The sequence below is a fragment of the Arctopsyche grandis genome, chromosome 1, assembly GCF_051622035.1.
Source record: "Arctopsyche grandis isolate Sample6627 chromosome 1, ASM5162203v2, whole genome shotgun sequence".
NCBI classification, from domain to species: domain Eukaryota; kingdom Metazoa; phylum Arthropoda; class Insecta; order Trichoptera; family Hydropsychidae; genus Arctopsyche; species Arctopsyche grandis.
The window spans coordinates 3,482,153-3,507,154 of NC_135355.1; the positions used below are offsets into that span (position 1 = coordinate 3,482,153).

At 32.6% G+C, this 25,002-nt stretch overlaps 3 protein-coding genes across 3 annotated transcripts; 1 reads left to right on the plus strand and 2 right to left on the minus strand.

Moving 5' to 3' along the window:
• Positions 1 to 352: 352 nt before the first annotated feature.
• Positions 353 to 1,948, minus strand: LOC143910662 (SET domain-containing protein 4). The gene has a single exon (XM_077429235.1). It carries the CDS (start codon positions 1,823 to 1,825, stop codon positions 437 to 439), a length of 1,389 nt encoding a protein of 462 aa, XP_077285361.1. The 5' UTR covers positions 1,826 to 1,948; the 3' UTR covers positions 353 to 436.
• A 9,129-nt stretch (positions 1,949 to 11,077) lies between these two features.
• LOC143914560 (zinc finger MYM-type protein 1-like) lies at positions 11,078 to 13,637 on the plus strand. Its single transcript, XM_077434823.1, has 2 exons — positions 11,078 to 11,278; positions 11,349 to 13,637. Exon 2 carries the CDS (start codon positions 11,392 to 11,394, stop codon positions 13,570 to 13,572), a length of 2,181 nt encoding a protein of 726 aa, XP_077290949.1. The 5' UTR covers positions 11,078 to 11,278; positions 11,349 to 11,391; the 3' UTR covers positions 13,573 to 13,637.
• Positions 13,638 to 18,815: 5,178 nt separating this feature from the next.
• On the minus strand, positions 18,816 to 23,069 carry LOC143913086 (uncharacterized). Its single transcript, XM_077432675.1, has 6 exons — positions 22,976 to 23,069; positions 22,733 to 22,872; positions 21,937 to 22,276; positions 19,627 to 19,642; positions 19,186 to 19,371; positions 18,816 to 18,996 (listed from the first exon to the last, which is right to left on the minus strand). Exons 1-6 carry the CDS (start codon positions 23,067 to 23,069, stop codon positions 18,816 to 18,818), a joined length of 957 nt encoding a protein of 318 aa, XP_077288801.1.
• Between the last annotated feature and the right edge of the window lie 1,933 nt (positions 23,070 to 25,002).

A 25,002-nucleotide genomic window follows, 5' to 3' on the forward strand; every position in this document is an offset into this window, starting at 1 on the left:
ACGTGATCACCCGTCACACTAAAACTAGTCACACCCAAAAATTAGTCACGAAAAAACTGGTCACAACCAAAAATTCGACCAATTTTTAATTTTTGTGTGACCAATTTTCGGGTGTGACCGATCTAGAGCGACCGGTTGTCCTGTGACCGGTTCACATTTGACTAGTAATCACCGAACCATAATAATATCGTCGAGCACGGGTGTTTTATATGCCTTTGTTTGTGTTATGATTGTGTATCTGACCACAGTGACGGGTTAGAGTACTCTGTAATGTCAATGTGGTTAATATGTTAAATAATGGAAAAAAGTTCTAAGAAAAAAGCTGGATTTATAAAAATAAACGGAATAAGTTTATAACACATTTATTAAAATTACTATTGACACATTTTTCTAACATATATATATAGGTATATATTTATGTATAGCGTAACATAGATTAAGAACATTTTAAATTGTCTATTAAATAAATATACTCTTTCATCAAATCGACAGAAAAGTCGTACGAAATATCGTCTAAATTCATTGCGCTAAATTTATTTATCTTTTCCTCTAAATATCTTCTTCTGTCTAACGACACTTCCATGCCGATAACGTACATAAGATCTAATTCAATTTTGCTAAAGTTATTCGTGAATATTTTGGAGATCCACGCGTGTCTGTCGTCGATGGCCAACACGAACAAGAACCGTAAAAAATTATAACTAAACCCGTTGACGCCTATGTGCAAGTTCTCATCCAGAGAATACTTTTTTATAAACTTGTACTTTTCTTGAGAGAGCGACGACACCTTCACGTCCTTCTTCATAGACCGGCAAATGTCTTCGAAGCTCAGAGCCACGGTTTTGAACGGGTTATGCGGAACTATAAAGCCGTATTCAGTCAGCAATTTCAAATTGCAATGATCGCCGTACGATATGTAGATCTGATCGTACTTTTTGACCTCGGTCAGGGTCTTCAGCTCGAAGTACAACTCGTCGAGTATGTTGATCTTGTGGAGCGGCCGACTCTCAGACGTCTGGTCCTCCGGAATCAACTTCAATCCGGTCAGAGTCTTCGCTTCGGGCGAGTGATTGAACAGATCTAAATACGGGATCAGACCTAAATTAGGCCGGTCTGAAATTATCGTATAGAGATTCCTTTCCGTGGAATCGCACGTTTTGCATATATTCGTAAGGTCCATATATACACATCTAGTGTTCACAATGAAGTACGCCCATTCATACGTATCTAAGGAGAATTTTTCTAGAAAATAAGAAAACTTATCATTGACTTTGGCTACTTCTAGTATAATATTTCTAAAGTAAGTGTAAGACGTTGAAACTCTCTCTTTCTGAAATTCGACTATCTTGATTATGCTCTCGTCTAAAAAGTCCGTGGATGCTGATTTGTAAAAGTACGGCAGGGTGAACTTTTTAGGCAGGGTATTCAAGTAGTGTAACCAGAAAGGATATTCTGCAATGTGAGTCTTAACGTAGGCCAGATAAAACGCCACCAATTCTTGAAAGGAGCATTTGGCTCTGTCGGCGACACTGGTACCGAAGAGTAGGCTTTTGAAATTGGCATCATTTTCCAGTGTGATTAGACAGATGATTCCTCTGAAGGGCACTTCTAAGAGGACGTCCGAAGACTTGACATTCTCCAAAGCCATGACGCCTCGGCCCGTCTCGGGGAATTCGACTAGTCTTACTTTTTTGGTCAACTTGAAGCCAACACGCTTTATCCATCTGTTGAGGTTTACGACGTCGGTCTGATCGTCTATGTGTGAGATTTTGTCTTGAAATCGGGTTGCAGATTTTCTGTTTCTGTGCGTTTTTCCTTTTCGCATAGTGTCTCAAATACCCAAGTGTGAAATCAAATGTATAATTGTTACAATTCTGATGAATACAGATCCAGAACATTGACAGTTAACAAAACAGGCACCTAACCAATCTGACATCTGAGAACTGTCAAAATTAATTTGGCCGAAATTTATTTTACGGCCATGTTACTTTCGATATAAAACACAGTAAAACATGATTATCCGGACTAAATTGGGATCAGATTGTTCAGGATAATATAAATAATAGAAAAAAATGCATATAATAAAGGGCACATTTGAATTTTTAAGTTAAAAACATAATCCCCATTAATTAATAAGATTTTTTTGCCTTTAACTATGCTTATTTTTACCACTTACTACATAATTTATAATTAGCCAGCAGTTTGGCTTAATGGTAGCGTATATATTTAGCACCACTCAGTGGCGTAGCGTGAATTCCAGGCACCCCCCCGCAAAATATTTTAAGGCGCCCCCCCCCCCCCCCCATATATTCATATTATTTCCTTACAGCAGAATAACTTTCCAAATTAATAATTCATACCTTTTTTACGTAGAAAAACTTCATTGGCAAACACGACTATTTTGTTAAAATTTAATACTAATCATTGCTAATACTTTAAGACGATGTTGTGGCGTAGTTGACCATAAGTAATTTTTAATAAGTTTCAACTTGTAAACGAGCGCTCCGTAGTGGCTACAGTTACCGGAAGCGTGAGGAACAAGATGATTTAAATGAGGAATTTAAATTATAAAAATTACAAATGATGAGCTTTGCCAAATTATGAACACGCTGATCTTCTTTATTTTTACAAGGTTAATTTTCTTTTAAGCACGAACGGAAATCAGTATCTGATCGGGCAATGATTTGTCAAAATCATTGACATATTAGTTGGCTAGAGACATAGCTTCATGATATACATATGTACATATATATATGCAGTGGCGGACTGGGACTGAAATCAGTGCAGTTCGACTCGTCAAACTGCTGGTTAGATTTGGGGGTTTTGTGACTCAGAAATCCTAGAGGAATGCTACAAGACCTTGCAACAAAGAGTAAAAAAAAGTAGGGCTTACATTGAGCAAAACAAAAACAAAGGCTATCACAAACCAAGCCAAGAGTATCATCAAGGTAGACAGTGAGCCTATCGAGTATGTGAAGTCCTATGTATACCTCGGGCAGATTGTATCTTTCAATGACCATATGGAAGCAGAAATAGAGAAGAGAATCACTAAAGCGTGGAAAAGATTCTGGTCCCTGAAAGACATAATGAAGGGTAAACAACATGCCAATACAATCAAGAGAAGAATATTCAGCACCTGCATACTTCCAATCATGACCTATGGATGTCAAACTTTGGCTACCACTCAAAAAAACTTCCAGAAACTTATAACATGCCAGAGGAGCATGGAAAGAAGTATGATAGGATACACCATAAGACATAAGAAAAGAGCAGTAGACCTAAGAAAAATGATCAAAGTTGAAGCCAGCAGTTTGGCTTAATGGTAGCGTATATATTTAGCACCACTGCGATCGATGGTTCGACTCGTCAAACTGCTGGTTAGATTTGGGGGTTTTGTGACTCCAAATCGATCGTTTCTCTATCAGAGTTTGCCAATTTTATCTGATCATTGTTGAAACGGTTCCTGAAAATTGGTAATAGATCATTTCCTGTTGTCACAGAAATCTGTGTGTATAATTTGTAGAAATTATATACAGAAATCTGAAATCTATAGATGTCTCTGTAATTTCATGTTTATTATGTGTATAAAAATTGTAATAATAATTGTGCACAAAATCTAAAAATAATCCATAGATGTCTCTATGACTATTAGTTCTGTACTTGATTAATTATTGTATTCGATGTTTATTGAACGTACTGTATACGTTGTCTGACCGTTCTCGTACACTCGTCGCATTGGAGCGATCTGTTATGACGAGTGTACATTGATTGTAATAAAAATAAAATAAAATAATAGGGTTCCCGGAATAGTAGCGCAGTTTTGAGAAGTCCTAATTTTCAAAGGCGCTCAATAAGAACTTACGCAATAGAATTTCACACAAAAGGGTTAGCTCCGCCGGATAACATACAAATACCCCTTGACGCTTTTTTGTGGACTTCCATTGCGTTTGTTCTCCTTGAGCATCTTTGAAAGTTTGGATGTCTCGAGAGTGCAACCATCTTGAGTGCATTTTTCCGGTCACCATATAATAGTAATAGAGGAATATACATATATAATTGAACTTTATTTTTACTTCATCTATGTACGCAGTAACAATAGATGAAGTTTTGTGATCATGCGAAAATTCGAACTCGAGATTTTGACTGATTCGAACTCAGAATCGATTACTGATCACGTTTTAATGATCTAGAAAAAATGTGTGTGTGTCTGTGTACTTTGGGGATTTTTTCAACACCGAACCGAAACTTAGTATCGGTTAATGAAATTCTTATAGACACTACGTACATTTTTTTTCTAATTTTTAAGTTGACCGGAAATGGTACCTCCCCTTATAGGTGTCCTCTTTTTTATAAGTTTTTGAATTCGATTTTCTCCCAAACTACAAACTGAATCGGACTGATTTTTTTTTACATGTACTAGAAATAATAATTTTTATAATTTTATATTTGTAAAATATTTTTATCTGAACCGGAAGTAGTACTTTTACTCTAGAGAATCGAGGTTTTTTATGTTTTTCTCAAAAGCCTTTTGATTTATCGAACCAAAATTTCATATCGATCAGTTTAAGCTCAATACCAAGTTATGTGTAAAATTTGGTAAGCGTCTGTCGACCGGAAGTGGCAGTTTACTCTTGTTCGATTTTTCTTCCACTATTTTTTTCGACCCCTTAAACATGTGTGGTCTTCACGAAAAAATGCAAGTATAATTCTTGTATCAATGTGATTAAAATAAAAAAAAACCACTAAATTTAATAAACCGGAAGTGGGATTTTTTCCCTTCCGGAAGTATCCGGAAGGAAGGTCAAAAATGTTGTCGGCTGGATCCTGACCACACCCCTGAACGTATTAAGCTGAAAATTTATATTTATATTCTTTGTGTACTAACTTAGATTTGGTAACGTTTTGGTCAGAATTCGTAAACCGGAAGTAGTATTTTTTTAAAAAACAATATTTCATTATTTTATTTTGACCTTTTAAATTATTTTAAGCTTCTTGATATTTATTGTGTATAATAAAAATAGTGATTTTAAGTAAAAATAAAAATAAAACCATCAAATTTAATGAACCGGAAGTGGGATTTTCTCCTATTAGAAAAGTCAAAAATGTTGTCGCCTGGATCCTGTCCACACCCCTGAACGTATTAAGCTGAAAATTTATATTTGTGCTGTTTATGTACTAACTTAGATTTGGTAACGTTTTGGTCAGAATTCGTAAACCGGAAGTAGTATTTTTTTTTAAAACAATATTTCATTATTTTATTTTGACCTTTTAAATTATTTTAAGCGTCTTGATATTAAATGTGTGTAATAATTATACTGATTTTAAAAAATTTGAACAAAATCCGCCAACCGGAAGTAGAAATTTTGTCTTGTGCAAGTATTTGCATATATTTGCGCTCAATTTGTATCGCTATCATAGTTATTAGTTCAATATCGAATTTTGTTTTGTAACCATCTTATATTCCTCAAATACATAGATAAAGTCATGGGTTGGTCACACCCGAATTTTTTAACTTGAATTCAGCCATTTTACATTTAAAATTAGATATAATTTATTTAGTATACGTATATTATTCTAAATATTAATGTACAGCAAAATAGGAAAAATAGCTCATAAACGTATTTACAATTCTTGCACATTAAAAACAACAATCTATCTATCCCGTTGTCCCCAAGAGAGTTAATGGGTTAGCGCTTGAAAATTACATGCATGTGCCATTATACCACAGAAAAACATTATGTTATGTTTACAATAATAATGAAAAGCCGCATGAAAACTATCAACCACTCATCTGATATTAAAACATGTTTACAATAATAATGAAAGACCGCATGAAAATGATCCGATATTAAAGCCATCGTGTTCTGCTTAGATAAAAACTAAGCAAATCTGCCATGCATCTTTTGCATTCAAAAGGAACCAATGTTTAAAGGTTAATGAGATAATATTCGCTTGATAATTAACGCAAAAATATATATTCTTCAAGAAAATTTCAATGACATTGGAAAAACCGAAGATGGTTGATCAGTGACAATCTTCAATATTTTTCTTCACTTATTGTATGTATGTATGTAGGTCGCAAATAATTCTTGATTAGTTTTAACTGTGAAAAAGTTATTTTTCTCCTAACAACTGAAACTGGCAAAGTCACAAGTATTCTCAGTGCTATTAGTATAGTTGGAAAGAGTTCCTCTAGGTAGTTGTTATATATCAACTTCATAACCACATATGATGTACTACCTTCTTCAATTTATCGAAACAACAATTTCAACTTCTGCTTCTACATATATCCTTCGTTTCTTTGTCACTTAATACTTTTTATAATGATCTAAATATTTCTTTCAGTTGTTTGTCCTCGATTGTATCACTCTTTTGGAATGAAAAAGTCTCTTGGATTGATATTTGCAATATTGGCACATTGGCACTTGCATATTGGCACATTGTCATAGCCTTGACTACGAAGATTTATATTAGATAAATCATTTTGTTTCAAAGAATTTAATATTTATTCAGTCATCTTTGCCCCAGTTGTGAGTACAATGTTAATAAATTCTAAAAAAATTTCTTTAATTTCTGCACTAGAATTTCGCATCTTGGCTGATTTTTCGATGTGAATGTAACGCACAACAATTGAAATTTGTTATTTATGACTTGCATGAGGTGTACCTTACATACATATCTTTTCCCAAGTAATGTGACTTCTGTAAACGGGCAGTAATGCCCGTTTTACATGCTTCTCTAACACCGGATCATATTTTGAGAACAACTCGACAATTTTAACCCTCTAAATGCAATATTTTCTGAGTAAATCGTTAAAATAATTGAAATTATAATCTTGAGCAACTCATCCCAATGTTTGATCTTGCTCAAACATAAATTATTTGCTATACAATCGATAGTTTGATTTGTGGAAAGCACTATACACTTTTCATAGCAATCAAAACGATGAGTGCTTCCCTCGTGTCCAGAGGCGTCATTTTAGCTTTTCCCAGGGGGGGGGGGGCAAAATTATCAACCAGTAAAGGATGACTTTATGGGGAGGGGGCGGGTGTGTTGTATTAAAAAAATGAGTGTATATGAATTTTAAGGGTTTGGTGTAAACGATTGACAAGCGCCAGACAGACTGAACCACAGATTAACTGGATGGCTGCTTTAAACGCAATTCTCGACTTCACGAATGATAGATTGTACATCAGATGACGAGTAACCTTTCGATGTGCACAGATGCAATTATTAAAATAGTAATTATTATAATTGAGTTGGATCTTTCTGGCGAGTTTAATAAGGCAAAATTCGGAACTAAAGTATCAGAAGCACATAACGTATACAGGGTAAGTATGTTGGGACTTCGGGTGGATTTCGCTTAGTGTAAGTGCGAGCAGTGCGCACGCATAAGGTACACGTGTCGTAAATCTGTGGTTCAGTCTGTCTGGCGCTTGTCGATCGTTTGCACCGCATCGAAATTTTAACTATTTCTTTTAATCATTTTTATATTTATCGTTTGGTTTTTTTATAATTATATGAAATTATTATTATAATATCATTTAATTTACAATATTACAATATTATAATAATCATTAAACAACGTGTATAGTCCCATTCAAATCTAGAGGGAGGGGTGCGGCTGAATACATTTAATTAAAGTTGAATAATTTGTATTTCGTATGATATATTAGTTATGAGTGTGCATTATTTTTTATGAAAGTTAATATGGTTAAAATTAAAGTTCAATTAATTAGTACCCATTGTAAAAATTAATAAATTAATTCATATAAAATGTGCGAGGTATTAACTTCTTTTAGAGATACATACACTCTTAAATAACCAAATTTAAATGGAACGCTACCTTATATTTACTATATATTAGTAATTGACCTACATATATCGTTTTTTTTTTAATATTATTTCTATACGATGTTGTATTTTTAAAAACTGTTTTCGTAAACGTTTAATAATAATATAATTTCATAATGAATACATTCTTACAATATTCCAAAGTTGCCATTGTAATCCATGTACAAAAAAAACCCTAAGATTATCAATATCGTGAATATTTTATGCTAATTTATTTATTTGAAGAAAGGTTACGTTAAAGGTATCATTGAAAACAAACTTATTATAAAATTATTATAAAAACACACATAATTATGAATTTACATACGTATATCCGCCCCCCTATGTGCGCGCTTGCATATAAATATGTTTATGTATGAATATTCAGTACCTCAGAATTATCAAAAAAAATTGAAATATTCGTTGAAATTTATAACTCGCATACATACAGTCCCTGACCATAATATTACGCCACCCCTCTCGAGATGCGTTTGGGTAAATTTGTCACGGTCGTAAATAACTCATTATGGGAACTATTGGCCTCATTTTTTTTGTGATCTTATCCTTAAATGCAACTCTATTCACTAGCAAAAAATATCGGTGGATTATCCCTTAAAAGGTCTTCAAAAACAAAAGAAAGATGTTTGAAATCGGTTTGCGTCTGAATTTTGTTCAATATTGACGTGCGTTTCCGTTAAAATCATTCATTATTTTGTGAAAAGTGTTTTTTTCTCTTTGCATATTATATATAGTATATACCTGAGGGATATATATATATATATATATATATATATATATATATATATATATATATATATATATATATATATATATATATATATATATATATATTTGCATATTATATATAGTATATACCTGAGGGATATATATATATATATATATATATATATATATATATATATATATATATATATATATATATATATAAATATATATATATATATATATATATATATATATATATATATATATATATATATATATATATATATATATATATATATATATATATATATATATATATATATATATATATATATATATATATATATATATATATATATATATATATATATATATATATATATATATATATATATATATATATATATATATATATATATATATATATATATATATATATATATATATATATATATATATATATATATATATATATATATATATATATATATATATATATATATATATATATATATATATTGAGTGAATGCGACAATATATATCAATATATTATATTAAGTGAATGCGACAATATATATCAATATATTATATTAAGTGAATGCGACAGTTGCGCCTCGACCAGATAATACCTATGTTAAATCGACAAAATCGAGGTTTCGTATTCTCCAGTTTTCTCCTCCAAAACTGGACCAATTTAAAAAAAAATTTCATCATCGGTATGAGAAAGATATTTTCTATGTTTGTGTCTTTTTATTTTTTTCTTTTCATGGGTGTAAAAACGAAGCGATTTTATACATGTTTGGTGGCTTCTAGCTCCTAAAAAATATAACTATTCAAAAATAATAAAAACATGAAAACATGCCTATGGTAGATATCCCTAGCATTTAAAAAAAATGATTTCTCTAGTGCCATAATTGCGGAAGGGAGACGTGTAATACGTTTGTATGGACAAGGCGTTGGTGTCCAGGCCTCTTAATGGATACCTCTATGGAAGATGACGTAGAGTCTGTTCAAGAAACGAGCGACCTGGTTGACAGTGTTCGTAACTACCGGTTGACTACCGGTTGGCACCACGAAAGAAGATCCACCAGTTAGAATGCCCACCTGCTAAGTGATCCAGACAGTAAAAAGCCCAGATAATAAAACGTCCAACCGAAAAACATCCACCCTTTTAAAGGTCCAGCCACAAAAAGTCCGAAAACATAATTTTGCGTTTTATTAAACATTATTACTATGTTTATTATCTATGTTTTATATCTAACGGGTGGATCTTCTTTCGTGGTGCCCTTGTCGTTGGATCTTATAGCTTTGGACCTTATGTCGTGACACGGTTGTAATGGTATCCTGGTAAAAAAAATCAGACTATCGCGATTGAATGTATTAAATTTTGTTTGTATTTGCAGTGGTTTCGCATATTGTTTTACTTGTCATGGCCAATGATGATTTGTGTCTTATTTAGTGGACGCCTTTTCCTCAATGACGACTACGTTTATGACCCTATAATCTCTGGCGTATACGTATCTCTCCACAGACCCGTATTTGCTTTCTTTGCAATGACTTTTATTCTTGGAGCTATTCACAAATGCTACAGTAAGCATATAGTCCTTATACAATATTAGCAAAAAATAAAATATTAATTTTTGTAATTTACATTGTTTGTAATTTACAACAGATATTTCGAGAGGATTTTTGGAATGGGACGGTTTCCAATTGTTTAGTAAATTTTCGTATTGCGTTTATGTAATACATTACATGGTGCAAAGGTATTCCAGTGGATTTTTTTACCAGCCATATCATATTGCATTTTACAATTTCGTAAGTACATATTTTTGTAATTATTCATATTTAAATTGTAAATATTTAATTGAAACATCTGCAAATCCATGACACGTTTTGTGCACTATTATAAAGTTGAAAAAATAGTACATATTTAAATTTTTATTAGTTGATCAACAATTTGCGATCATGGTAAAACAAAATATGTGATTTTATATATGTATGTACATATGTATGTTTGCAGTGTATGTTAATCAGTGCAGTGATCTAATTGTGCAGTGCAGTGCAGTGCAGTGAGTTAATTAAAGCAGTGATCGTTTTCACATATGAAAACGATCGTAGTATATACCTGAGGGATATATATATATATATATATATATATATATATATATATATATATATATATCAGTGGCGTGCGGTCCATGGATGCGGTGGATGCGGCGCATCCCCTATAACTTTAAAAAGCCAAGAGTATTTTTAATAAATATTTGAATTTCGCTTCGATGTATTCTTAGTGATGTACGTGATTATGATGTAGTATATGATATATATTTCACATATCACGTGTTTTTTGTTACATGATGCATTATATAGGATCTTTTGATAATTTTTATTAAGGATTCGCATAGGCCGCATTCGCATAGGCCGGCCACAGGCGAGTGACGCTGGCGAGTAGACGCGCGCGCGACTGAAGTGCGCGCGTGTCATGGATTCGGAGTTCGGACCGATCCCATTTGCGCATGCGCACTATGAGGCTGTCATATTCGCGCGGACGCGTTGACACTTGTTTAACCTCTACGGTGGATTCGGTTTCTCTGTTTGCTTATCTATTGAGTTTCACTTGGAAGCCGCTGTTGATCGATATTTCCGCACGCTACGCCCCAAGTTATTTATCAAAAAGCTAGCCGATTCATTTCTTTAGACGAAGTTAATCATTTATACTGTAAGTTGGTTATTTTTTACTTTTGAATTAAGTTTTCATTTAAATTAGTTTCGTCTAACTTTATTTTTAGTTTACTGTTCCACTACTTACGAGTTTTCATTATTGCCTTTAATATGGATATCGAAAATAACAATGAGAGTGGACTTGTCGTCGAGATCAATAATAATTGCAATTGTTTAATTGAAAATGTGCTGAAAAGAAGATTTGCTTCTCTCCCATTTAATGAAAAGGAGATTATTGTTAAGAGCCCCAAACCCACACCAATATTAAATATTCAGTCTAAAACAAAAACATTTAAAAGGTATTTTAACACAGAAACATACGAAAAAATTTCATGGATTTGTGGATGTGCTCACTTAACGAAATTATTCTGTTGGCCATGTATTTTATTTTCTCAAGAAGTGAATGTCTGGAGTAAATTTGGATTTTCTGACCTAAACAATTTAAGTAAATCGCGCAAGAGACATGAATGTTCTCAAGCTCACATATGTTCTGCTGCTCAATTTAAAAAATTTGGAAAGGGACCTCGTATAGAAAATTTTTTAAGTGCTCAATTTAAAGCAAATATTGAAATGCACAACAAAGAAGTTACTGCAAATAGATACATTTTGTCGAAATTAATAAGCGCGATCTGTTTTTTAGCAAAACAAGAACAACCTTTACGAGGACATTTTGAGCACCAGGAATCGGAAAATAGAGGGAATTATATTGAATTGCTGTATCTGTTGAGTGAATCAGACATAAAATTGAAAACTCATTTAGATAACTCTACGGTGTTTACTGGACTATCGAACCATATACAAAATGACTTGGTATCCGCAATATCAAAAGTCTTGCTAGATGAGATTAAAACTGAAATACGTGCATCAAAATTTGTTTCCATAATTGTGGACGAATCTACAGATATCAGTCGCAAAGCTCAGCTATCTACTATTTTTAGATATGTAGATGAAAATAATGAAATTCAGGAGAGATTTGTTGGATTTGTCGATGTTAGTCCCAATAGAACAGCTAATGCTCTTTTTCAGCACATACGTGAGACCTTGGAAGAATTTGGTTGTTTGGACAAATTAATTGCACAAACGTACGATGGAGCGGCTGTAATGTCCGGGGAGCATAATGGAGTGCAACGAAAAATTCGAGATATTTGTCCTAATTCTTTATTTGTCCATTGTTACGCTCACAGATTGAATTTAGTTTTGTCGCAATCTGTTAAACATATATCCGGATGCAAACGTTTTTTCAGCCGTATGTTGTCATTTTCAACTTTTTTTTGTAAGTCTTCAAGAAGAATTTCCCTTCTCGATTGTCAAATAAAAAAACGATTTCCCACTGCTGCCCCTACACGATGGAACTACAATAGCAAAATTTTAAATATGATATTAGAATATCAAACAGAATTAATGGAAATATTTAATCAAATAATTAATGACGAAGACGAATGGGATACTGATGCTGTCATAAATGCTGAAGTCCTTCATCGTTATTTAAAAGAGTTTGAATTCAATTTCAATTTGCATTTATTTTCTGCAATATTTAATTCGGCAGATTTTTTATTTGAAATTTTACAAAAAAAAACCTTTGACATATCGTATTGCGTAAGTGAAATTAAAAAATTTGTAAAATATTTAGATAACAAAAAAGACGATTTTGATTCATTGTGGAACAAAGTAATAACTAAAAATTTTAATAGAAAAAGAAAATATGCTGAATGTGAAGAAGATGTGAAAACAACGTATAAACTTCACTATTCTGAAATTTTAGAAACTCTTTCAGTAAATACAACCAATCGATTTCGAGATATCGAAAATTTAAAATTTCTCGAATTTTTTAACGTCAAAAAATTTAAAGAATATGAAAATAATTTTCCAGATTTCCTATTTAAATCACTCCACCTAACTTATGGAAAATACTTTGATTTTATGAAATTAAAAAGCGAATTAATTTACATGTACTCAACGCAAGATTTTCATTTGAAATCTATAAATGACGTAAAGGAATTAATTGTGAAAGATGATCTAATAGACGTTTTGGAACAAGTATTTAGTTTAATACAATTAATTTGTACGATACCTTCCACGAGCGCATCGGCTGAACGATCATTTTCGACTATGAAAAGAATTAAAACGTTCACCAGAAGTAGTCAAAGTGAAGAAAGACTCTCTGGTCTTGCTTTAATTGCAATCGAAAAGAAAATAATGTCAAATTTAAAAAACAATAAAAAATTCTATGATGCGGTTATCGATGAATTTTGTAAAAAGGAACGAAGAATAAAATTAAATTTTAAAAAATAAATTGGTCGGTTTTTTTTTTCAAACAAGGGACAGCATCCCTTGTTTGAAAAGTCACCGCCCGCCACTGATATATATATATATATATATATATATATATAAATATATATATATTTATATATATATATATATATATATATATATATATATATATATATATATATATATATATCCCTCAGGTATATACTATATATAATATGCAAAGAGAAAAAAACACAGTGCTTTTCACAAAATAATGAATGATTTTAACGGAAACGCACGTCAATATTGAACAAAATTCAGACGCAAACCGATTTCAAACATCTTTCTTTTGTTTTTGAAGACCTTTTGAGGGATAATCCAACGATATTTTTTGCTAGTGAATAGAGTTGCATTTAAAGATAAGATCACAAAAAAAATGAGGCCAATAGTTCCCATAATGAGTTATTTACGACCGTGACAAATTTACCCAAACGCATCTCGAGAGGGGTGGCGTAATATTATGGTCAGGGACTGTATGTATGCGAGTTATAAATTTCAACGAATATTTCAATTTTTTTTTATAATTCTGAGGTACTGAATATATTTTGAATACATACATATCAGTGGCGTGCGCTGACTTTTCAACCAGAGGATGCTGTCCAAAACACGATAAGTTTATTTTTTATACGATACAAAACACGATAATTTATATGTCTGATGTCTATATTTTTCATTATAACTTATTGACATAGTTTGCTAAAAACACAAAATGGAATTGTTTACAAACATTTTTCGAGCATTTACCACCTCAATATATCTTCTTCTTGTTAATGCCTTGTCCGCATCCGGACGTTGGCGACCACCTCGTCGAATATTTGAATATATCCGCATCGGTCTTCAGCGGCTCGGAACAGTCTTCGGCGCTCATATCGGTCCACATGCGCATGTTTCGAAGCCAAGATAACTTTTTCCTGCCAATCCATTTTTTTCCTTCTATTTTCTCCATGGTTATCAAACGGAGAAATTCGTATTTTGGACCCCGTATCATGTGTCCGAGGTACTCCATCTTTCTCCGCTTGATGACAGAAACAAGTTACCTGCCTCTCCCCATCATGCCGAGGACAGCTTCGTTTGATATCTTTTTGGTCCACGGAATCTTCAGCATACGCCTATAGACCCACATCTCAAAAGCTTCAATGCGGCTGATCATCTTGGTTTTCAGAGTCCACGTCTCAGATCCATGTAGTAATACTGTCCAGACGTAGCTCTTCGCGAATCTCAACCGCGTATGAAGATTGAGATGCTTGTTTGTAAGCGCCGCCTTCATTTTTACAAATGCTGTTCTAGCCATCTCGATACGGATTCTTAGATCTTCATCTGGGTCCATCTCTTCATTCATCCAGGTACCCAGGTATTTGAATCTTTTTACTCTTTCTATCACCTCTCCATCCAAGGTTAGATTCCCGGTGTCTGTTTGCATTCTATCTACTATCATAAATTTTGTCTTCTTTAGATTTATGCGCAGACCTCTTCGATTGCTTTCTTGATGTACACGGTCTAGAGATCTTTGCAGGTCTGCTAAATTTTCAGCGACTAGTGCCGTGTCATCAGCATATCTTATATTGGTGATCGTCTCGCCGCCCACCTTGATGTCCTCCGCCTCTTGGAGAGCATCGTGGAAGATGGATTCGGTGTAGGTGTTAAAAAGAGTAGGTGATAGGATGCATCCTTGCCTGACGCCCCGTTCTATAGGAATCTCATCAGTGAATTGATCATCGACACGTACTACTGCAGTCTGATTCCAATAAATATTTCGTAGCAATCTGACATCTCTGTCATCCAGGCCAATATTTTTAATGTTTCCATCAGGCGAGCGTGTTGGACACGGTCAAAGGCCTTTTCAAAGTCTATAAAGCAGATGTACACAGGTTTACGGACTTCTCTGCATCTTTGGAGTAGTGTTTTCATACAGAAAAGGGCCTCTCGGGTACCCAAGCCTTGTCTGAACCCAAACTGCTCTCTGCTAATCGCCTCTTCACACCGTGAGTAAATTCTGCAATATATTGTAACGTATACTAAACAGAGCCGCCGAGTAACTGCGATCGGATTAAGACGGGTAGACGTCCTGAGAGACCGTGAGATCGGTGTAAGTGGTTTTAGGGATTAGCGACAAGCTAAGTGCATGAAAGCTAAACAATGATTGCACTTCTCATACCGTGGGAATACATATCCGAATACGTGACTATACAGTAGGTAAACAGATTAGACGTCCTGAGAGATCTACCCCTTATAAGGCGGTACGTAGGCGATATCATAGTATTCTGGACTGAACACTGGCAATACGTGTATCTCCTTAATCATCAATAAATGCTGTGAAACGACTGTTGGCCTTTGACTTGGATCCTCCACCCACCTCTACGCAACAATATGTATATGATACCTCAATATATGTATATGTAATATTTGAATGCTATTTTTTACAGTCAAAAACTAGAAAATTATGTTAAACGAGAATTCTTTGCTTGGAATTTTATAACTTGGAATTTTATAACACTTCTGTGAACTCCTAGTTCTAACTAAGCGTGCTATTAAGTACATACATATACATATGTATTATACTTGTGTAATGTTCGGAAGATATCTTATTTTTTTTTACATCATCAACTTTTAAGTAACAGTAAGTAAACTATATAGTATATACATATGTATAATACGTATCACAGAAATAGACATATATGTAGGTTTGGTATATTATATTTATATGAACATTTTACATATATTTTTGGCATATATTATATACACAATTTTAAACATATGTCAAAAACAAAAAAATAATTGTTAATAAATTAGTCTTCACTAACAGTCAATATGTTTTCCGTTTTGTTTCTTTCTTCCTCTTTTTTAGTAGGTTCTTGTATTTTTTTTTTTTTAAATGCTAGTACTAGTAAATTTTGAGTAGGCAATTCAACAAACAAATACAATATGGACGATATGCAGAAAGTCACGAAGAAAGTTCCAAAGAATAATATATTCTGTAAAATAAAATATATAACATTACATATATTTTGTTGCAACACTAATCATAATTGAGAATAATAATTAATTAAATAATTATTGACATCAAACTAATCAATAAATTATTTATTTTTTATACTAGCTATTACATATAATAAGTGTATTTTCAAATCAGTTAACATTTAATTTTAAGATCAGAAGAAAATTTTTTTAACAAAATAGATATTATGAAGAATTTACTTCATTATCATCATATACAGTCATTCGTCATCCACTACTGGGTAAGGGCCTCTTCAACACGCTTCCATACGTCTCTTTTTTGTACAACTTTCATTAATCACATCCCGTATATTGTTTTACTATTTCATGGCCAATGTTGTTCTTGTAATTGTACTAAGTGGAAGACTTTTCGATCAACTTCGTTTATGACCCTATAATCGCTGGCGTATACGTATCTCTCTCACATGTACCGCTATCTGTCTTTCGTTTGTCAATGACTTTTATTCTAGAGCTAGTTCACAAATGCTACAGTAGATTAATACTCCTTCAAGTAGAATATATAATTAAAATAATTTGTCTTGAACTGCATATAAGTTTGCGTTTTGTAAATTCATCAGATATTTCGCGAGGCTTTCTGGAATGGGACGGCTTCCAATTGTTAAGCAAATTTACTTATTGCGTTTATTTAACACATTTCATGATACAAAGGTATTCTTCGGAAGAATACCTTTGTATCATGAAATGTGTTAAATAAACGCAATAAGTAAATTTGCTTAACAATTGGAAGCCGTCCCATTCCAGAAAGCCTCGCGAAATATCTGATGAATTTACAAAAAGAAAATTATATGCAGTGACAAATTTTATAATTATATATTTACTTGAAGGAGTTTTAATTACTGTAGCATTTGTGAATAGCTCCTAGAATAAAAGTCATTGCAAAGAAAGCAGATAGCGGTCTGTGGAGAGATACGTATACGCCAGCGATTATAGGGTCATAAACGAAGTTGATGAAAAGTCTTCCACTTAGTACAATACAAAACAACATTGGCCATGAAATGTAAAACAATATACGAAACCACTGAAAAAACGTACAAAAATGTTACAATATAAGTTAAATTAAAAAAAACAAACTGTTGTTGTTTAAATGCCTTTATTTTCGCCAATGATATGTCTTTTTTTTCCATGTAGTAATGCAAATAACCAGCGGTTATGCCAATTGTAGAACCAAATAGATTTCCTGACACTGTTGCATATATATTTGTGAACGTTGGATTGTTCTTGAAATGATTCAACGTGCGACTGCAATTAAAAATATAATTGACAGATCGGCAAATGCACATAAACATCAGTTAGAAAAATATTATACAGTAATTATATGTATATAGACACATTCAAACATTCCGTATTATGTACATGGCGTAAACAGCAGTAACTGACACTATCTATTCATATTATTCAGCAGTACATGTCACCAAAACTTATCAACCAGAACTGGGTTTCTTTAGCCTCTGTGGAAAAATTCACGATTTTGCTTTGCACTCGATTAAAACATGTTTGAACGTGCCGAAATGTACGCTGCTGTATAGTATGAATAAGAAGTATTCTTTTCCGATCGTCTGAATTAACAATGAACTAAAGAATGCACTTTCCACCTGGAAGCCAAAAGGACTAAAAAAACACGTGCTGCGTGCCTCTCTATATGTTTTCGCCCTTAATTCGTAGATGACCGCTATATGAGTCATGCGAAAAATGTCAGTAGTGAGAATGGCGTGACTCACTATTTAAAACAATTCAGGTGTCAATTGACATAATCGGTTGAATAAATATTACAATATATATTTATGGTCGAAAACCCGATTTACAAATTCGCTGAAAAGAACCGCGGGTAAATGTTTAAGGTATACATGTTTATTCACGAATCATTGATATTTTACAGTCAGTATTGTTACTTCGAGTAGAAAAATTGAGTTCAGAGAAAGTCATTTTTTAAAAAATCATTTTATCAAAACCAAATTCTTTTTTTATATATTTTTCAATTCAATAATCAAAAAAAGAAAAAGGGGGCGCCTTGCAGCGCCCCTTGTCTATGGCACTCCTAGGCACGTGCATAGTCTGCTGCACCATTGAACCGGCCCTGGCACGTCAAATATATAGCAAAACACACCCCGTGGAGTTATTTAGGCAATAGTTTATCCTTATATTGACAGTGATCGATACATTTCAATTAGAATTACCATTAGAAATGTATGAAAGTAATAAATAATGCAAACTTACTCAGAGTATGGTGGAATTATTGGGTAATAATTGAAAATATACGTTTGAAGACCAGGAACGATAATTGCAATGATCATTAATAATCCAAAAACGTAACGAGATAATGATGGAAATTTCCATATAATCATCATTACTAACGTTCCATAGCAGAATAATTGCATATCAGCTGCTAAATACCTGAAAAATTACATTGAATTGTATAAAATAAGTATTTTTGTATACGTATGTACCTTTATTTTTAAAGATGATAATAAAAAAACAATAGCGTTATTGTTATGCTGCGAGTGACGTTCAAGTCACTCATCCAAACTACTCGAATCGTGTCAACGCGGAATATGTCATAAAATTTTGAAAGGTATAGATTACCAAGTTATGTCGTAGCAGGCTGTGGGTACGTCCAAATAATTATTTATGTAGATAAAATGTGTCCACCATAATTGTCGACACGCGTCTGCTTCGATTACTATATTGTCTTGCCATAATGGTCCAGATCCCATGTAATCATACAGAGTACACAAAAACCCGAGAACCACTGCATACACTGGAGTCAATCTGTCAAACATAACAAACTAATTTTTTAAACCAAATTTGGTTCGAAACATTTCGAATGCAATTGTTTTTTTTTAATCGTATATATAAATAAAAATAATATAAGTAATTACCGTAACCATCGTTCTAGTACCAATCTAAAATATGTCCAAATACTTTTTATTTGATTTTTTTCAACGCCAGTGAGAAAGTTATAAGCCAACAAAAAACTCGACATACAGAAAAAAAACTGAATGAGCAAGGTTATGTTAATCGTACCTTCCATTCCTCGAATCTGAAAATTAAAAAAATTATTATATTTAAACTTTATTATATTTAATTAAAGTTATTATCTTACATATAAAACACTAAAGTATGTTCGTATGTATGTACATATGTATGTTTGTATGTACCTATGTATTTTTCGTCAATTTAATTAATAATCGACAGTCTATTGTTCTGACGTCATCGAACAAATAATTCGCTTTTTTCCGATTCAAAGGATTCGAAGTTCCCGGGGGCGTAGGCGCTGAGGGCGAAGCCCTAAGTCTTCACCCCCTAGGGGGCGCAAACGCCGTGTGGGCGCCGAAAGCGAAGCCCTAGGGCTTCGCTCCCTAGGGGGCGCAGATGCCGAGGGCTGAGCCAAAGGGGGCGCAGACGCTGAGAGCGGAGCCCTAGGGGGCGTTAAACGCCGAGGGCGGAGCAGACCCCGGGGGTGTACATATAATTTTTTATAAGAGACTTACAATATATGCATGTTTGTTTGTTCGTGACAGTCAATTTAATAAAAAAAAAACAAATGAGTATTAAAATAAATTAATATAAATTAAAACTATTCAAATAAATTAAATGAAATGTTTACTATTAGATGAGTCATGTTTAAGCGGCTTATATTACAAATACCGAGCGAAGCCGGGTAATAAAGCAAGTTATTGAATAAAATAGTTTTTTATTATTATTTTAGGGTGACCTGGCATGTCACAAAATATATTAAAAAATAATTAAATATAATATAACGGGATGGCACATATGCTTATAGTTGTACATAGATTATATACATTTTTAAATATATTTTTCAATTTGGCATTAGACATGGTAAACATAGTTTAATTAATAATATAATCTAATCTAATTCTAAAATTGAGGCCATTTTGAATTCGAAACAGATTTCATCACTTTTCATAGCGCGAAATGCTTTGACGGCTTCTATTATACAAGAGACAAATCTCTTGACGTTTTTAGGATTCCAAATAAAAAGATGTTTTATACATAATAATTCTTACCGAATCAATTTTTATAGCATTATCGATATACGACGTGACGTATATAATTGGTGAATGGACAAACAAAAGACAACAGATTAAGAAAAAGCGTAGTCCATCTATTGGCTTAAAGGTTTTTTTTCTGTTTGATATACTTTCGAAAGTCATATTTCTTCTCCAATTAGATATGATAGAAAATGAAAGAAGGAATCTGTTTTCTGAAACAGTAAGAGTATTTTTAGTGTTAAATACATACAATTTTTAATACGGATGATACTGATCAATAGTACTGAGCAACAAAAAATACATGGAACGGAGACTATTCAATATTTAATAAATTATACCCATTCAAATTCAAATATAACAATGATTTTCATTGCTTTCTTCTCGTTTCTGAGACATACACGTTTTAAAGAATGCACAATTTTGTATTGAAATCAATAATAATGTGTTTTTTTGTTAATTGCGATTTTTTGTTGTTTTTAAATACTTTAGTGATACTAATTAGGGAATTTTAAAAGCAAAAAATATATTTTCATTTTAAATTGTTTTTTTACGAAATATTTCATTTTATTTTTATTTTTTCATAGGCTTATTTTATTTTTATTTTTTAAACTCGAACGGCAAATAATTTTAAAATTGGTAAAAATGCGATTGTTTGTGACCGTATGCATGATGCAAGAGTAAGATGATGAATGGAGAGCGCATCACTCCATCTCACTCGCTCACTTCCGAGTTTTGAGTACCCTTGCCTAGAACATTTTGTATTGGAATTTAAAATGTTTTATCACTTTAGTTAGTGCGATCAGATTAATTTAAAAAAAATAGAGATTGAAAACAGCTTTTGTAAACGTAGTGAAATACATATATAACTAGTCCAATAATAGCACAATAGCTCGATAAAAAATGTTTTAAAAATATCTTTTGCTTTTAGAATTCGCTAGATATTTAATTATACTTATTTTCTCAATCAATAGAAATAACATTTGACTATTGATTCTGATTCTCACTTTCTGCACAGTTATACTAGATTTTTAGATAAGGACTGCGAAAGCCAAAAGTATTTTTTTAAACACTCATATCTAAAAAACGAAATACAACCAACAAAATTTTAGTGAAGATTGATTAGACTCCGCTCCGGTGAGTAATCAATCAACCGGTGTGATTATGGTGATAATATTGTTCATGCTTGGAACGTTATTTACTCGAATGTGAGTTTGTTTATATGTATTCGAAATAATTAAAAAAATAAAAAATAGAAGAAAAAGTGAAAAATAACAGAAATATGCAAAATTTCAAACAAATATTCGGAAATAAAAATTCTTACCTAATTTAATTTCCCGCTTTTTCCGCCACACGTCATAAACAGTTCCGATACCATTCATGATCACTATACCCAAAATGATAGCGACGTAAACCCAATCAAAGATGTTGAATGATCTCGAGTAAACTTTGTCTTCACAATATCGAACAGAAACATTTCCTTCCAGTTGATACGCTTCTTCTAGTTCTCTAGTCATACATTTTGTAAGAAAACTTTCCACTATTTTCTTATCATATGTTACATTCTTAGAATGCTCCTCGGAGACATTGCATCTTTTAGTTACACAAATGCCTTTATGAAGTATATCGTGCCTAAGGTGAGCCAGTGGTTCCGAACTATAGTTCTAAAAAACAGTTGGTGATAAATATGATATTCTTACTATGAAAACGTAATAACTTGTGATAATTAAAGAATTAGTAGAGCGAGTGAAGATATTGTAATAGATCACATTTTCGTACGCTATGTATATGACAACACTGACAAAAACCAAGGAAATAATGTGTTATAGGCATACTGTGATAATATAAAAAAGGTCCCATTGAATATTCAGCAATAACAAGCGATAAAGTAAATGTAGGTACATTTCAATGTGCACTGATAAAGCTAAATGCAAATTTAAGGTATATAAAAAAATCTTAAAATAAGGGAAAATATTGTGGTTAATATATTGTAGGAAATTCTAAGATCTGTTACCTCCCACAACTTCAAATATTTAAATAAAATAGGTTTATATGAGAACCATTGCAATGATTTTGATGATAAGATGTTCTTACTATTGAGATATTGTATATGTCCATACCTTTATGAGATACCATATGTCATTGACTGTCTGAGCTTGCAATTGGATGTCAACGACACAATATAATCCACCTGGTTCCAAAAAGCATTCTTCATAAGGATCCAATGTGAACAATTTTGGCAATTTACTATATTCCAATTCTGTAAATAATTTAATTTAACATTTTTACACTTTTTGTATCGATATTTCATGTGAACAAATATAGTGTTTTGATAAATTAAAATACTAAATAAATTATTTTACCATAGATATCTCCTGAATAACATGTTTGAAACAAGTTCACGAAGATTACAATGGCAATTGCATTCTTTGCATCTTTGAGTGTCGTGGTTTGCATTTTGCCAAAAAAATCTGAGATGCTACTCAGCGGCTATCACATTACTGACTATAGATGAGGTATCATTCATTATAAATTAAAATATTCTTAAAAAAAATTAACAATGTAACCGCTTAATGAATATTTTAATATTATAATGTTATTTTAATTTGATTGCAAATATAATATGTACTTGTTGGATACGTGTAAAATATCATACATATGTAGATATATTGACTAAATAAACGTTATTATTTTAATACAATAAGCTGGTACGAGGTTCAATTTTTTTAGTAAATTTTATTTTTTAATATCATTTTCTTCTCAACCTAACGTGTTAAATATGTATGTATATGCATATACGACTTTTCAAGAGAGCCCATTATTTTAATTTTATATCAAACATTAATTTTTAAAAATGACAAACGTATGTAAAAAATTTTCATAGCATAATATTATATGAGCGTTTCATAATATAATATTATGTACGCACACACATTCACTCACTTTCAGTATTTAAAGCACTTTCTGCAATGGGTATCGTAAAGTGATGGCATTAACCGAAATGGTTTGTTAAAATGTTTGTTAAATGGTTTGTTACGTTGCTAGGTAGCATACTAACTAGCTGGTTCGTTGTTTTGATTGTCCGATATTCGGATGCTTTTTTCGAATATATTATCGATTAATAGTGTCGTGTTTTTGCATTGTGTGTAGTGTTATTGGTGTTGCTTTCATTTTTGATAAAAAATTTGCAATTGTGATTTAAATACAGTGGTTAAACTGATTTCTGAAAATATATATCGATAAATTATTATATACTTAGTACGGTAAAAAATAACAAAAGAAGAAAGAATAAGAAAAAATTGTCATTTGTTATTTTTTTTATTTGAATTTTTACAATGGGCGATTGTTGTAAAATGTGGCGTGAACTATGTGTCAATGCAATTGATCGTATTGAGAAAAGATTTTCATCCTTAGAGCAGTTAATACGAGGCTTGAATTCTCCTGTACTTATTAGAAGTGTTGTGCCTTCTCCTTCTGTTTCTCTCGTTGCTGATGCAGCCGTGAAGATGGGCAAAAAGAAAAGAAATAGACGTAAATCTGGTCTGCGAATTAATCATGAAAAACCTGGACAACCCGCATTACCTGACCGACCTTCGGCTGAACAACCTCCACTTAGACGTAAATTTGAGGTGGGAACAGCAGCTTCTGGAGTTATTGTTTCCGTCAAAAGGAATGTCAATATACATATATGGAAGCTCTCGTTGGACACTTCGTGTGACGAGGTTTTGACTCACGTTAGTGCCATCTGTGGATTAAAGGATGGCATTGTGGTTTCCCCTCTTAATGCACGAGGATCATATACATCCTTTAAGGTATCTGTTCCTGCTTCTGTCGCTGGCCTGTTATTTTCTGCTGGTTCTTGGCCTGCTGGTGTTCATTTTGGTAGATTTAAAGATTGGGGAATGAGCATTAAGAATATAAAATCGAATACTAATACTACTTCTATGTCTGCCACTGACGTTGTTTCATCATTAGAGCTGCGCCCAAGTGTTTCATTTGCTGATGTTTGTTCGGGAGCTGCTAAATGTTTGAAGCCTGATATTAAAACTACGTCTGCAAGTATTGGTGAATCTTCTATGGAAACGGTCGCAGTGACGTCTATGTATGCCTCTTCTCCTACATTTGCCTCTTCTCCTACATCTGCCTGCTCAAATGGTCCTGATAGTCGTGATGCTGTTGTGACTGTGTTGGCTTCTTCTTCTGCTCCCTCTTCCGTTTCGTCTCCGTTGGCTCAATCAAAACTGCCATTTCTTGTCTCAAGGAAAGTCACGCGCCAAACTGGGAAACCGAAAATTGGTAATTTATTACCAAAATGTACGAGGTCTCAGGACAAAGCTGGCTGCGTTTAATTCAGCCGTTTCTACTATTTGTGATGATATGGTAGCACTAA

Excerpts from the sequence above, each read along its gene's own strand:
- LOC143910662 (XM_077429235.1), bottom strand. The coding sequence starts at position 1,825 with ATGCGAAAAGGAAAAACGCACAGAAACAGAAAATCTGCAACCCGATTT.
- LOC143914560 (XM_077434823.1), top strand. The coding sequence starts at position 11,392 with ATGGATATCGAAAATAACAATGAGAGTGGACTTGTCGTCGAGATCAAT.
- LOC143913086 (XM_077432675.1), bottom strand. The coding sequence starts at position 23,069 with ATGCAAACCACGACACTCAAAGATGCAAAGAATGCAATTGCCATTGTA. Across the intron at positions 22,873-22,975 it reads TTATTCAGGAGATATCTATG|AATTGGAATATAGTAAATTG; the intron begins GTAAAATAATTT and ends AATTATTTACAG. Across the intron at positions 22,277-22,732 it reads ACATATGGTATCTCATAAAG|AACTATAGTTCGGAACCACT; the intron begins GTATGGACATAT and ends ACTGTTTTTTAG.